At 41.3% G+C, this 15,532-nt stretch overlaps 2 protein-coding genes across 5 annotated transcripts in view; one reads left to right on the forward strand and one right to left on the reverse strand.

Moving 5' to 3' along the window:
• Positions 1–7,621, forward strand: part of nprl3 (NPR3-like, GATOR1 complex subunit) — a 14,475-nt gene extending 6,854 nt beyond the window's left edge. Inside the window, exons 1-10 of one of the 3 annotated variants that reach the window (XM_070438895.1) lie at positions 1,628–1,822; positions 2,091–2,172; positions 2,268–2,405; positions 3,019–3,175; positions 3,875–3,981; positions 4,401–4,530; positions 4,949–5,141; positions 5,386–5,578; positions 6,088–6,266; positions 6,308–7,621. In XM_070438895.1, the coding sequence (XP_070294996.1) occupies positions 1,699–1,822; positions 2,091–2,172; positions 2,268–2,405; positions 3,019–3,175; positions 3,875–3,981; positions 4,401–4,530; positions 4,949–5,141; positions 5,386–5,578; positions 6,088–6,253 (1,290 nt within the window). In that variant the 5' untranslated portion in view covers positions 1,628–1,698 and the 3' untranslated portion in view covers positions 6,254–6,266; positions 6,308–7,621. Of the gene's footprint in view, positions 1–1,579; positions 1,823–2,090; positions 2,173–2,267; positions 2,406–3,018; positions 3,176–3,874; positions 3,982–4,400; positions 4,531–4,948; positions 5,142–5,385; positions 5,579–6,087 lie in introns of those variants that run through there. The other 2 variants (XM_070438896.1, XM_024137677.2) reach the window with 2 other exon arrangements.
• LOC112070258 (DNA-3-methyladenine glycosylase-like) lies at positions 7,201–13,734 on the reverse strand. 2 transcript variants are annotated; one of them, XM_024137679.2, is made up of 3 exons: positions 13,288–13,734; positions 8,356–8,560; positions 7,201–7,997 (listed from the first exon to the last, which is right to left on the reverse strand). In XM_024137679.2, exons 1-3 carry the CDS (start codon positions 13,363–13,365, stop codon positions 7,618–7,620), a joined length of 663 nt encoding a protein of 220 aa, XP_023993447.1. In that variant the 5' UTR covers positions 13,366–13,734; the 3' UTR covers positions 7,201–7,617. The 2 variants fall into 2 exon arrangements, with proteins under 2 accessions (XP_023993447.1, XP_023993446.1); XM_024137678.2 differs by having other exon boundaries at positions 13,135–13,734.
• Between the last annotated feature and the right edge of the window lie 1,798 nt (positions 13,735–15,532).

Consider the following 15,532-nt stretch of genomic DNA (forward strand, 5'->3'; position numbering starts at 1 on the left):
TAGCGCTGGCTTGAGTAGGGGACCTTGCGTGCGCTGCAGGACTTAATCATGACGGTTAGTGTGTTACTAATGGTTTTCTTTGAGACTGTGGTCCCAGCTCTCTTCAGGTCATTGACCAGGTCCTGCCGTGTAGTTCTGGGCTGATCTCTCACCTTCCTCATGATCATTGATGCCCCACGAGTGAGATCTTGCATGGAGCCCCAGACGAGGGTGATTGACCGTAACCTTGAACTTCTTCCATTTTCTAATAATTGCGCCAACAGTTGTTGCCTTCTCCACCAGCTGCTTGCCTATTGTCCTGTAGCCCATCCCAGCCTTGTGCAGGTCTACAATTCGATCCCTGATGTCCTTACACAGCTCTCTGGTCTTGGGCCTGTGGAGAGGTTGGAGTCTGTTTGATTGAGTGTGTGGACAGGTGTCTTTTATACAGGTAACGAGTTCAAACAGGTGCAGTTAATACAGGTAATGAGTGGAGAACAGGAGGGCTTCTTAAAGAAACCTAACAGGTCTGTGAGAGCCGGAATTCTTACTGGTCTAGCCTGGCAGACTGCTGATTCACTGGAGGCTGCCTAGCCCTGCACAGCTGAGACTGGGCGGAATGTGCACAGTCATGTTCTAACCTCATATCTGCCCTGCAACCCACCCAGCCTGTCACTCACTGGCATTTTCTATGGCTCTGCACCTAACATGACAATGCAGAAAACTATGTCCTGCCCTTTTGACTTGTTTGGTTTTTATTTTGAAATATGAGTAATTTGTTTAAATACACTATTGATTCATATTTTTTTGTAATTGAGTGCCAGTAATGTCACTCAATGTCGGTTCACCCAAAATTATTTAACTGCAAAAATACAATTTGACATGCGTGTATTGATAAAATATCTGATATTATTTTTGTATAGTATGCAAATGTTTTAAATTAGCCGTTTGGAACTAGGGCCATTTTACCAGTCAATAATTATTAAAAGAAATATATATATATTATTGAACCTCTAAATGGATTATGTTGCTAATATTGCTGTTTTGAAGTTACTTAGAGATTACAATATTTTAAAGTCAAAATGTTTTGCAGTCAGCAATGCTGCTAATACTCAGATCTAGTGATGTAAACAAACCGATATCTTGGGTTACTGACTTGCCGGACCATAGATTTCCTATTTGTTACAATTAAACAATGTAATAATTTAGTAGATGCTCACAATTTCAACCAATGTGTTATAACTATTACAGATTTATAATCATCTACAAACTAATAATAAAGAAAATTTTTAGGTCTAAAAAATTAAAGGGATATTTGTCAATTAAGGCCCGTTATCTACCTCACCAGAGTCTGATGAACTCGTGGATACCATTTTTATGTCTCTGCGTGCAGTTTGAAGGAAGTTGCTAACTAGTGTTAGCGCAATGACTGGAAGTCTATAAACTTCTAGTCCTAACGCTAGTAAGCATTGGCTCACGAAACAACCTTTTCCTTCCTTCATACTGGACGCAGAGACATAAAAATGGTATTGATAATGTCTCATAATGCCATCGGGAAATAGATAAAGGGCCTTAATTGCCACAATCTCGAAGTATCCCTTTAACCAAGTGTTGAATTGTGATCAGTGTTCCAGTTGCTTTGCACCAGTGTCTCATAATGCCGTCTCTCTGTCCCTGCGCCCCTTACAGGCCAACGCCGACCCGTCAGTCATCAGCTGCATGCACAACCTGTCCCGGCGCATCGCCATCGCCCTGCAGCACGAGGAGCGCCGCTGCCAGTACCTCACCAGAGAGGCCAAGCTGATGCTGGCCGTGCAGGACGAGGTCACCAACATGACCGAGAGTGAGTCACATACTACATACCCAAAACACACCACTCAGTGCTTGAGTCTAGTACCAAAAATCACCCGCCATTAAGTACCATATACCATGAAGTACCCACTTTACTCTGATAGCATTTTACAGAACAATGCAGATATTTTCCTCTCCATATTGTTCCAAAGAAGATGGGGATGAGAGGTGTCTTYGTCAAAGTCTTCACGCGACATGGATTTACAATGTCATGTAGAGGTCAATGTATGTGACTTGATTTTCAGTGTTTTCGTTCTTAGCTGATGGCAGCCCTCAGTCACCGTTCAGACAAATCCTTCCTAAATGCAAGCTTGCCAGGGACTTGAAGGAGGCATATGACAGGTTTGTAAAAACACCCTACAAAATCATGTATTTGTGGATAGTTTCTTTGTTCTTACAGTGTAGGTGTAATAATAGAGTCTGTGTTGTGTTTCTAGCCTGTGTACAACAGGGGTGGTGAGGCTCCATATCAACAACTGGCTGGAGGTGAGCTTCTGTTTACCTCACAAGATCCACCGGGTAGGGGGMAACCACGTACCCCCAGAGGCTCTGGAGCGTAGCCTCAAGGCCATAAGGTGTGTATGYGTGTGAGTTTGTCCTTTTGTGAGCTACTGAACACTGTTTGTGACKTGTGGGTTACAAGTTGTAACTGACGGCAGAACTTTGTAGGCTTTCATTGTATGTGGACATTTGGTTGATCAGATCTGYATTATGGAAAGTTTTMCAGTAATAATATACMRAGGCTGTGAGAGAGAACTCTTTGTGGYAACAGTTAGCTCTTGTGGCMTGCTTCTTTATGTGGAACTATTAACTGCATCTGGTGAGCAGCTYYACCAATMATTTYCTGTAGGCCACAGYGCCAYCTAAKGGCATTCWTTATTTACTTCTTCTGCCTTTCACATGCTTATGTTTAGTCAGACCAATGTTACAGMKTCTTCATCTCAAAATACTAATACAACTCCAATTTTTCCCTTAGTAAAACATGCATTGAAACTTAAATATAAGCCATAATGATAGCTATATATATATTATTTAGTATTTTCCAAGAGRGRAAAATKAGTACATTTCTAGCAATAAAGGGGCACTAAGTGTATTTCCATACACTTCATGGACTATATAGAATGTAACTAGTGATAATTAGTCATTAACATGGGCTCTGTGTTAAATGTATGTGTTGTTGTCTCCCAGGCCGTATCATGCTCTGCTGTTGCTGGACAGTGAGAAGGCTCTGCTGGCCCAGCTGCCTTTGGATTGCTCTCCTGCTCTGGTGCGCCTCATTAAGACCTGCTCTGCAGTCAAGAACCTGCAGCAGCTGGCACAGGATGCAGACCTGAACCTGCTACAGGTTGGTAGGAGCACCTTGTATCAGTGACACCAGCCTCGGGTTCAAATACATGGGTATTTGATTTTATTATTTGAATACTTATTTTCTGTGTATTTGAGTATTTTCAAATATTGTGGCTGAATAAAATACTTATTGGAAGTATGTAAATGTATTTTAAATAATTTCATATAAATAGCCTACTATTTGAAAGCATTTTCAAATACTAATTTCAAATACTATTTTAAAATGCCTGGGTTAAATGCATAGGAGTGTATTTGAGTCAGTGTATTTTAGTATTTTTAAATACTTTCCAAAGTGTATTTCCAAATACGTTCCAATATTCAACTACTTGTCTTTAAAAATTAAATATAAATACTTCCAAATGTATTTGAAAGCAATTGAAATACCCTAAATAGCCAGGTTTAGTTGACATCGGCCCACTTTTCAACAGGGGACTATATTTAATTGTAAGTTGCTGAACACTAACATGCTGCAATATAAAGAATTGTCAATATAAAGAATAGCAAGTCATTACAAACTGTCCTCAATGTCACACCATAGCGTTGATGTCATGTTGCTGTTCTCATACTGCCATCTAGTGGAGTAAATTAGGAATCTTCTTTGTCTTCAGTAATGTTTCATTTCAATACACATGTTCTGTCCATGCCCAATAATSCATTTTTACAGTTACATTTTTGTTTCTGTTGGTTGTGTGTGCAGATCTTCCAGATTGCTGCTCACCTGGTGTACTGGGGAAAAGCCATCATAGTATACCCTCTGTGTGAGAACAATGTCTACATGCTGTCCCCACACGCCAACATCAGCCTGTGAGTATCTGTGTGTATTTGAGTGTTTGAACAGCCTCGTGCTCCCTTTCTCTCCTTCTCTCATTCCTGCCATGCCTCATTAACAGGGTGTGTACTGAGAGGTGGCTAAACTAATGAACCAGACACTGTAATCTGTACATCAATTTTATACCAACATAATAAGCTGTCATCATGAGCATCAGGGTGCTAATGTTGAATTATGACCTAATGATTGGATGGTGAATCTATAACAAAATGTGATGTCATATCATGTTAACCCATTATTTKTGTTGRCTGAATTAGATTTTCTTTGGGCCACTCATGGTCCGTCTGTGTTTCGTACTGTAGACTGAAAGGATTCTCTCCTGCTTGAACATTTGTACCGGGTACAATATAAATATGAAGAAGTAAGAAATCACCATCTCCTTCTTCTTGCATAGGTACTCTCCATTGGCTGAGGCGTTTCGCCAGCAGTTCCCAGGTTATGACCTGCCTTCCATGCTGGCCAAGTTCTCCCTTCCCCTCTCACTGTCTGAGTTTAGGAACCCACTGGATGCGTCTGTGCAGGAGGTAGGTCTATTAGGAAATACACACGCTCATTTTGACTAAAAGTTAGCTTCCAGAAAGCTACTCAGCATATAATTGATACTTTAGAAATGCTGATGTCTGAAGCAGAAAGAACATCTGGGCTCTCTCCCAGACCCATCCTGGTTTGGCCGAGCTCTCTAAGCGAAGATGATAAATTATAAAAGACATCACATCAACTCCATCCTTCTCAACATCTATTTTTCATGAGAACARGACCAGAACACGCAGCTATTTCTTGGCTCTATTTTAGGCCAGGTTGAAACCTGTCTGAAACAGATGCGCCCAGTTACAGGGTGACACTTCTTCCAGTTCCACTTGTTCAGTTTCTTTCTTTGAGTGGTGTCTCTGACCCAGTTTGTCCCTTCTCCTTTCCTCTCCGCCTCCCTCCTCCTCTGKCCAGGCCCAGCTGATCCAGATGGTGGTGTGGATGCTCCAGCGGCGCCTGCTGATCCAGCTCCATACCTACGTGTGTCTGCTGGTGCCCCCCAGTGAGGAGGAGCCAGGTCTGCTGCGGGATGAGGAGCTCCCCCTGGTGACCCGGGTGGGGGGCCGCAGCCTCAGCACGCCCAGCGCACTCAGCTTCGGATCYCCAAGTATGTGAACTTCCCCTTCAACCAGCTGTCTTGCACTCTGGGGATGAAGTGTTGATGAAGTACGCTCTATCTTTATGATAGAGGATGTTTTTATGTACTACCGTACCTGGTTAACCTGTTCAATAGGGTTACCTGCTACAATTGTGCCTCTAGTCAGCTAATCATCAACCCCTGTCTGTCATTCCTCCTCCTCAATCAATGTCTGTCTCTCTCATTCTCTCCACCCCTCACTCTCTCTCTGTAGCCAGCAGTGATGACATGACCCTGACCAGTCCCAGTATGGATAACTCCAGTGCAGAACTGCTTCCTGGTGGAGACTCTCCACTAAACAGGAGGATGACCGAGACGTTATTGGCCAGCCTGACAGAGCACGAGCGCCAGGTCATCCTCAACATCCCGGCTGCACAGAGCCCTGAAGACCTGCGCATGTTTGCCAGGTACAGTATGTCCCCTGCCCTTTACTAGTTGGCACCAAGGTGGGCTACTGTGGACAGTGGCGTAATGGTGCCCTCTATTGTGTAACAGCCAGTATTACAGGTGGGCTGGGTCGTTTTGAAGGACCTGGGCTGGAGGCTCTTGTGACTCGTATATCTTCAGAACAAACATACATCTGTCAGCTTGGTCTTGTGGAGAATTAAAGGATTTTTGTTCAAGGCTTTGAAAAAATATTTCTCATCCTGTCTTCATGTAAGAATATATTGGAAAGAGAATGTTATTTTTCGGTTGTGTAACAATTGTTGAGTTGCAGAAGTGAGAAAAAGCTTGAAGGAAAATGCCAAATCCCTAAGCAGTCAATCAATAGTGTGACAGCATAGTGTGCAGGATGCACTAATGTGATTACTGGCTCTAACAAGTGCTGCTTGATGCTAGATTTACTCAGCTAATGATTTGGTGGAGAATTTGCTTTAGTCTCATTTCTCTGCCTGTTGTGTGATGTTCCTTCCAGGCTGCTACACTATTTCCGAGGGCACCATCACCTGGAGGAGATCATGTATAATGAAAACATGAGGCGCTCTCAGCTGAAGACCCTCTTTGACAAATTCAGAAGTGTTCTGGTGGTCACCAACCATGAGGACCCTGTCATCTCCCTCTTCCAGTCTCCTCTGGAATAGAGAGAGTAGAGAGGTCTGTCATCTCCCTCTTCTAGTCTCCTCTGGAGTAGAGAGGTCTGTCATCTCCCTCTTCCAGTCTCCTCTGGATTAGAGAGGTCTGTCATGAGATGAAGGACCCTTTCTGAAATACCAGACGGACAGAATGATACAGACTGCTGCTATACAAAGGCCTTATTATGGTGCTTGCTGCTTTCAGCCAACTGGATAATATTGCAATTTGAGGTAACTAATATACTGTACTCATCTATCAATGCACTGAAAAAAAAATACTGATTTAAAAAAGCATAACTGTCTGCTCTGCTTGGGGGAATGTGAGTAAATATATATAGCTTTTAGATGATTTAATTTGTCCCTTTGTCTCTTAGATGTTTTACGTTCAATGCCTTGTTTTCAATACTACATGATTGAATAACAGTGTGTGAAGAGCTTTACTAATACCTATAAATTGGGCAGTTTAAACACTGTACTCTACTTGAGCCTTTCCAGTTGGGGGATTCCCAAAAGTGCCAAATCATCTCCAACAAACACAATGTAGGAAAACAACCCCAATGCTCATTCCAGGCTGCAGGTAAGGCTGCCTCCCCCAGGAGTCTCAGTGGGAGGGAAAGAATGAAAAGATGCCAAACATTAGACATTCTGTTTCTGCTTTGAGAGGAGGAGCACGACGTTCCAATCATCAGACATGCTGTTTCTGCTTTGAGAGGAGGAGCACGACGTTCCAATCAATTCAGACATGCTGTTTCTGCTTTGAGGAGGGAGCACGACGTTCCAAACATCAGACAATGCTGTTTCGCTTTGAGAGGAGGAGCACGACGTTCCAAACACAGACATGCTGTTTTCTTGCTTTGAGAGGAGGAGCACGACGTTCCAAACATCAGACATGCTGTTTCTGCTTTGAGAGGAGGAGCACATCCAAACATCTGTGACATCAATGATTCCAAAATAACTTTTCAAGCAAGGACTTTTATTAAAAAACAGGTGGAAGATTGAGAATGACTGGAATGGAAATTCTAGTTGCTTTGATAGCAGGGAGGGGAGGCTAGATCAAATATTTTACAGATGTTTGGAATGTAGTTTAATCATTTGTAGCATACAAATATGGCATATTCCATATCTGTGGGATTTGTGTTTGTGCAACAATGTGTGTATCTATTGAGTCTGGATTCCCCTCGGAGCAAACATTTTGGCTTGGGGTCTTATGCAATGATTTCCCCATAGCTAGACCAAATTACTGAAATAGCTCATAGCTGACATGTTTTCACTTGCTCTAGCATTATGTCTGTAAAAACCTGGTTATAGTTAAGAAAAAAACGTTAAGTATGTACTCATCATGGTTTGATACAATTCCAAAAATATTCCCAGTTTCAACTCTCTGTCTCTGCCTGTTTGTCCACTACACTCACACAGTGGTGACCACGCAGATAGAAGCGCAGGGGTTTGGTGGCCCATTCCCCATGAGAGTCAATGCCGATCCGGCTTGCTGAGACCACCTCCTTGAGGTCTGGCTCCTGCGGTCCTATCTGGGGGTCCCTCTCCAGCCACACCTCTGGCTCTGAGGCTAGGTCTCTCCGGTCGAAGCAGCGTGGTATGTCCAGGGCCTGGCACAGCTTTGAGGGACCATTGCATAGCTCCTTGTCCTTCAGGGGCCGGGCCCCGTCCCTCCGCCTGGCTGTCCGCAGCTGCCTCATTAGAGGCAGGCCATGTAGAGGCTCCAGAGCGCGCAGAAGCACGGCAGCACCCTCCCCTAGAGAGAACAAACACAGGGCATGATAGAGCGGAGCCATACTGTCTCCTTCCTTTGCCCTTTCTCCAGTGTGAATGAATGGATAATAACGTGGTGCAACATATAATATAACGTCTTCAATAATGAGAAACAGTTGAAAAAAAGAGAACTATGGCCTAATGAAAGTAACATGGGAGATACAAGCCTGGGAGATACAACACTACTTAGTCTCTAATGAGGTGATTTTCCTACAGATAAGGCCAACACACTGAACTTTACTGCATGTGGTTTTAATGGCAGTTTGGTTTATTAATGGTGGTTTGTTCCACTGCCTTCAGGGTAAGCCTGGCTGTTGTACTGTTTTGTTGTATGGTCTTACCTTGACTGGAAACATTCATACAGAGGTAGATGCCGTAGATGGGGTATACATAGATGGTGCCAGGTTTCATAAACATTGCTGTGTTCCTCTCAGTGCATTTTCCCCCAGCAGAGTGAGAGGCCTTGTCCTCTCCTCCCAGGTAGGCCTCAGTCTCCACCACCCTCCCTCTCAGCTCAGTGCCATCCGCACTCCGACGCACCAATACCTTGCAGCACAAACAAGGGATGGCCTAAATAAAGACTTTCTTTCATGTGTGTCCTCAGTGGGTAAGTCTTCAGTAGGAACTTGATCTATTGTTGTCTCTGAAGAGAACTAGACTACATGTGTGGGGTCACAATAAGCCCTGCTGATGGTGTGTGTGCCAATGGCTATGCAACCGCTAGCTGGACTCCAATGTTGATACAGGAATACAGAAACAACGCACATTTTTCCCACCATGTTTATCTAGATCATTCAACTCATCAACTCGAAGTGAAAAAATGATTGTCTATCAACAATGACAAGCCACCAGGGTCTGACAATCTAGATGGAAAATTACTGAGGATAATAGCAGATGATATTGCCACATCTTCAATTTAAACCTACTAGAGAGCGTGTGCCCTCAGGCCTGGAGGGAAGCTAAAGTCATTTCGCTACCCAAGAATAGTAAAGCCCCCTTTATAGCCAATCAGCCTGTTACCAACCCTTAGTAATCTTCTGCAAAAAAATTGTATTTGACCAGATACAATGCTATTTTACAGTAAACAAATTGACAACAGAATTTCAGCATGCTTATAGGGAAGGACACTCAACAAGCACAACACTTACACAAATGACTGATGATTGTCTGAGAGAAATTGATGATAAAATGATTGTGGGGGCTGTCTTGTTAGACTTTAGTGCAGCTTTTGACATTATCGATCATAGTCTGCTGCTGGAAAAACATATGTGTTATGGCTTTACACCCCCTGCTATAATGTGGATAAAGAGTTACTTGTCTTAATGGAAGCCTATCAAATATAATCCAGTTAGAATCAGGAATATTTAATAACAACATGCCACTGACTGAATAAAGCCAGAGTGTCTATGTATGCGGATGACTCAACACTATACACGTCAGCTACTACAGCGACTGAAATGACTGCAACACTCAACAAAGAGCTGCAGTTAGTTTCAGAGTGGGTGGCAAGGAATAAGTTAGCCCTAAATATTTCTAAAACTAAAAGCATTGTATTTGGAACAAAACACTCACTAAACCCTAAACCTCAACTAAATATTGTAATAAATAATGTAGAAATGGAGCAAGTTGAGATGACTAAACTGCTTGGAGTAAAACTAGATTGTAAAATGTCATGGTGAAAACATATTGATGCAGTAGTAGCTAAGATGGGGAGAAGTCTGTCTATAATAAAGCGATGCTCTGCCTTAACACTCAATAAGGCAGGTCCTACAGGCCCTAGTTTTGTCGCACCTTGACTACTGTTCAGACGAGTAGTCAGGTGCCACAAAAAATTGCAATTGGCTCAACAGGACAGCACGGCTGGCCCTTGGATGTACACAGAGAGCTAATATTAATAATATGCACGTCAATCTCTCGACTTCATCACTACTTTCATTTATGAGAGGTATTGACATGCTGAATGCACCGAACTGTCTGTCTAAACTACTGGCACACAGCTCGGACATGTGTGCTCGGACACCCATGTATACCCCACAAGACATGCCACAAAAGGTCTCTTCACAGTCCCCAAGTCCAGAACAGACTATGGGAGGCACACAGTACTACATAGAGCCATGACTACATGGAACTCTATTCCACATCAAGTAACTGACGCAAGCAGTAAAATTTGATTTTAAAAACAGATAAAAAAAACCTTATGGAACAGCGGGGACTGTGAAGCAACATAAACATTGGCACAGACACATGCATACACACACACTATACATACACATGGATTTAGTACTGTAGATTAGAGGTCGACCGATTAATCGGGGCCGATTTCAAGTTTTCATAACAATCGGAAATCGGTATTTTTGGGCGCCGATTTGCCGATTTTTTTTAATTTTATTTTTACACCTTTATTTAATCTTTATTTAACTAGGCAAGTAAGTTAAGAACACATTCTTATTTTCAATGACGGCCTAGGAACGTTCTGCCTGGCAGAACGACAGATTTTTAACCTTGTCAGCTCGGGGGATCCAATCTTGCAACCTTACAGTTAACTAGTCCAATGCTCTAACACCTGATTACATTGCACTCCACGAGGAGCCTGCCTGTTAGCAAATGCAGGTAGCTAAGGTAAGTTGCTAGCTAGCATTAAACTTATCTTATAAAAAACAATCAATCAATGACTGTCATTGCTCCAATGTGTACTTAACCATAAACATCAATGCCTTTCTTAAAATCAATACACAAGTATATATTTTTAAACCTGCATATTTAGCTAAAAGAAATCCAGGTTAGCAGGCAATATTAACCAGGTGAAATTGTGTCATTTCTCTTGCGTTCATTGCACGCAGAGTCAGGGTATATGCAACAGTTTGGGCCGCCTGGCTCTTTGCGAACTAATTTGCCAGAATTTTACGTAATTATGACAACATTGAAGGTTGTGCAATGTAACAGGAATATTTAGACTYATGGATGCCACCCGTTAGATAAAATACGGAACGGAATAAACGTTTTGTTTTCGAGGTGATAGTTTTCGGATTAGTCAAAGGTATATGGTTTAGAGAGAAATAGTCGACGCGTTATAATTCCTGTAATAACTTGCGGCTGAATTTGAAAGGGGTTCCTTCGTTATTTTACCGTTCATGTCTTCCATAGAGAATGTCTTGATCTACWTCAAATAAGGTCTGTGTTTCGTGCAGGCTTAAACCGCCTCGACGTTTTGATACCCGTGTAAATCTCACTAGGATAAGGTAACGTTTGTCAACATATTTTCATAAATCCACTCTACATTTATTTTTTTATCTTCGCTTATATTTAGCCAATATTGATCAGAGTTACCTTGTCCTATGGATATCTACACAGTTATAAAATTGGCACGGTGATGTAAGCCTACACGAAACACAGACCTTATTTTAAGTGAATCTAAAAAATATCCTATGGAATAAATGAAGGAACCGCTTTTCAGATTTTGCTAGAAGGTGTCATGGGAATTATGACTCGCACTTTGGTTGTCAATTCTTACCATGCCCATTATTAAAATAGGATTTCCTGCATATAGAAATTAAAGTTTTTGTTTTCAACATTCATCACAGGTAACTTAAACTCTATTTTTATTCAAACAGTTGAGAGTATTTGTCTCCTAAGCAGACTCTTCAGTATCATTGTCACTTCAGAGCTGTGTGCGTATTTATGTATTATATTAAGTTAAAATAAAAGTGTTCATTGTTCATTCAGTATTGTTGCAATTGTCATTATTACAAAAATGTGTGTGTATGATATATATTATTTAAAAAAAAAAATTAATTTATAAATCGGCCGATTAATCGGTATCGGCTTTTTTTGTCCTCCAATAATCGGTATTGAAAAATCATAATCGGTCGACCTCTACTGTAGATATGTGGTAGTGGTGGAGTAGGGGCCTGAGTATGCACAGCGTGTTGTAAAATCTGTGAATGTATTGCAATGTTTTAAAATTGTATAAACTGCCTTAATTTTGCTGGACCCCAGGAAGAGTGGGGATCCATAATAAATACAAATCAAAAATCAACAGAGGCCATGAGACTCCATTGAGAAGGCATTTAGTATAGATGGAGCTGGGGGGGGGACAAAGTAGTATAAAATGAGGTTAATGTGAGAAGGAAAAAAATATTTCTCTACAAGATAAGTCCTCTCCCATCAGTTGTTTGGATCTCAGTCAGCACCAACTACTCAGAGTCAGAGGGTTTCTTTCAGTGCCGTTGAAAGAAGTCACCATTGAGGAGAGCAATTATTTCAGCATTGAGCAAAGGACTGTTCACAAACCACACMGTGTTCTGAGGCAGTGTGTGCTGGAAGTTTGGTGGAATGCATGATCACACCGGGGGGAACCAAGCTTCTCTGACAATTAACAACCAGCCCGGAAGCCTTGCCACATGATAATGGCTTTCATACTTTTTATTACAGCCTTCCTGTAAACTGGTCCATACATAGCTTAATTAAACACAAACATGCACAGGATTCAGCCACTGGAGGGCTTAAAAAGAAGCAAAGTGCAAAGGAGTCATGGCTATGATTATTAATAGTAACTCTGCATACCAAGCACTTCCTGGCTTTGAAATTTGCTGGTCGTTTGAATGCAAGCACAGTGTTTCTGTTGAGGATTAAAATAGATGACCTTTCCAACTCTTAGTTGCAACAATAATCCTTTGAGGTGACTACAGATTGTTACACCAGATAATCATTTTTGTTTTTCATTTTTGTTCCATGAAGTAATCCAACAATATGTACGCTACCATCTTGTCTATTTCAAGTCTTCTCTCATTGATCGAGACAGGTGTCTGTACTTCATGACATGAGCACCTTGGGGGGGGGACACCCACCAGTCCCGATCAATGAGAAAATACTTGAAATAGACAAGATGGCGGCGTACACATTGTTGGATTACTTCAGGGAGCAAAAAAAGTTAAATCACATTATCTGGTGTAACAATCTGTAGCTATATCAGAGGTAGACATTAGTCCACAAAGAGCCCCCTTCCCATCACGAGGGCTGCCCTAGTCCTAGGCCTATCTACTGTGTTAAAATCTATATCTGATCAAGGGTTATTCAACAGCGGTTTGGGTTACAATGATGTTTGATTCTAGGAAACGTACCTTTCCCAGGAATGCTTTAGCCAAACTTATACAGGGCTGGTTGAAGAACTCTTCTCCAAGCCTTTGAGGGTACCCCTCCTTGGAGAAGTACTGACTCTTCACTGTCCCTGGTTTAACATCATCCCTCTCATGGTCATGGACGGTAGACCTCACCTGTCTCAGTGACACGCCCTTTTTTACTTGGTCCTCGGACTCAGGTACGGATATTTGCGTCCTCTTTCGTTCTGACATGCTACATTACTTGATGTACCCGAGCTTGTAATCGAGTAAAAATAGCTACCTAGCCAGAGATACTTATAACTAACGCTTTCATCTGTGACCTAGCTTGTTAACTATACATGTGTTTTGTTGTTGCCTATACTAAGGCTAAAAGCATTAGCTAGCTAAGTTAGTATTTTTGTTTTGTTGCAACGATGTAGGGTTGTTGAGGCACATTTATGTTATCCAGAACATACAGACCTATTCAGTATGCAACATCAATAATGTCCGTTTCCTATCTATTAATCTGAAATTGGTTTTGCACCCACAAATGATTTGTTATAGGAAATATTTGTCAAAAGCCGGTTTGGCTTGCTAGCTGTACCGCTTGGGATGCTGGGACTTCTGCTGCGTTGATAACTAAGTGGGAAGATGGTAATTACCAGTTGTGAAGTCGTAAATACGAGTTGGGTGCGTTCACGTGCTTTGAACTTGTTGAGAAACGCCGATTGGCTCATGTCAACCATCGACAAAAAGTACAGCTATCATGCTCGCAAACAAATTATAGTGTTAAAAAAACACATTAATAGATTGCTTTCTATAAATACTGTTTTGTTGTTGTATTTTACTGACGAAAATGCTGTTATTGAGACAATTTCCTTAATATGTGACGTCAGAGTTCAGCATGTGTGAGAAATCGGAGCTCAGAGATGGTGCACGAGTTTACCACTAGTAATTATCAGTTGGAGGTYCGTAAAACTGGATTTTTTACCAGTGTGGTAAATACCAGCTGCCCACTTGGTTTAAATGCAGCATTTTCTTTTGACTCCTCTTAAAGGGACCACACACATCTGATGAACAAATTCAATCCAAAAATGTACTTATAAAATGTGCTCTCTTATATAGAGAATTTAATTTATGTGAAGTAAATTATATGATTGAAAATATATTATAATTTCCAATTTTTCTCATTCTACTTCTTTATTATTATTGTTTTTTCTTACAGCAACTCACAAAAGAAAATAACTATTTAGGCTAAACTAGCTACATTAACAAGTGTTTGTGCAATTATACATTGTAAATCTATGCTTCCAGGCACAGCAGATCATAGTCACTTACAGGGGACCTATAGGGGATGTTTCAAATGAGTGACTTGACCTTTGTGTAAACCTAGGATGATTGTTGAGTTTCCCTTCACAATTTCTCTTTGTTCACAGTGAATGCTTTACAGCTGTATTGCTTGTACTGCCAGCGAGACTCAAAGAAGGTGACTGGGGTGATGGATTCACAGTGACATCAGGTTGTGTCAGCTTCCTGTTATTTTATGAATACTTTGTCTTGGCCATGGCGGAATGAGAATATGTCTGTTAGCTGATCCTGATAAGGTAATGGCCTTTGTCTGGTTACGTTCATAACATTCATAGTTATTGACCCATGCCAAAGTTATTTAAACATTTTTTGTGGTTTGTTAAACAAATTCCATGGACATCACCTCACATTGCACAGGTTTAGAGCAACTGGATGGTTCACTGGAGATGGTATTTCACTTTGCTACTCTCAATTAGATTTTTTTGTATTATCTCAGTCTAAACATTACAAAACATTAAGAAAACCTTCCTAATATTGAGTTATACCCCCCCCATCCACACAGCTGTTGGCCCATGTTCAGTTCTTGACACAAACCAGTGGCACCTACTACCATATCCGTTCAAAAGCACTTCAATATTTTGTCTTGCCCATTCACCCTCTGAATGGCACACATACACAATCCATGTCTCAATTGTCTCAAGGCTTAAACATCCTTCTTTAACCTCTCCTCCCCTTCATCTACACTGATTTGAATTGGATTTAACAAGTGACATCAATAAGGGATAATAGCTTTCATCTCGATTCACCTGGTCAGTGTATCTCATGGAAAGAGCAGGTGTCCTTAATGTTTTATACAGTCAGTCTAAATCAGATATATTTATACAATTACATGCTTTGCTGCAAAGAATGGCATAATTCACTCAACTGGGTCATCTCAATAGTTCTTTTTTTTACAAAAAAAAAAAACATTATACGAAGTAGATTGAATAATCACTTTGCTCCTCTGGCATTCATCCATCAATATCAAGGGCTAGAGTGGTTCCCTAAAGGTTGGAATATATGTACAATCTACAAGGGGGATTTCGTACTGCATAAAGTAGATCTGGGTCCA

Source organism: Salvelinus sp. IW2-2015, unplaced genomic scaffold, assembly GCF_002910315.2.
Source record: "Salvelinus sp. IW2-2015 unplaced genomic scaffold, ASM291031v2 Un_scaffold1267, whole genome shotgun sequence".
Lineage (NCBI taxonomy): Eukaryota > Metazoa > Chordata > Actinopteri > Salmoniformes > Salmonidae > Salvelinus > Salvelinus sp. IW2-2015.

What these genes read in the sequence shown, in the direction of transcription:
- LOC112070258 (XM_024137678.2), bottom strand. Translation starts at nt 13,365, where the DNA reads ATGTCAGAACGAAAGAGGACGCAAATATCCGTACCTGAGTCCGAGGAC. An exon ending in CTAAAGCATTCCTGGGAAAG is followed by an intron (nt 8,561 to 13,134) that starts GTACGTTTCCTA and finishes TTGTGCTGCAAG; the next exon opens with GTATTGGTGCGTCGGAGTGC. An exon ending in TATGAATGTTTCCAGTCAAG is followed by an intron (nt 7,998 to 8,355) that starts GTAAGACCATAC and finishes TGTTCTCTCTAG; the next exon opens with GGGAGGGTGCTGCCGTGCTT.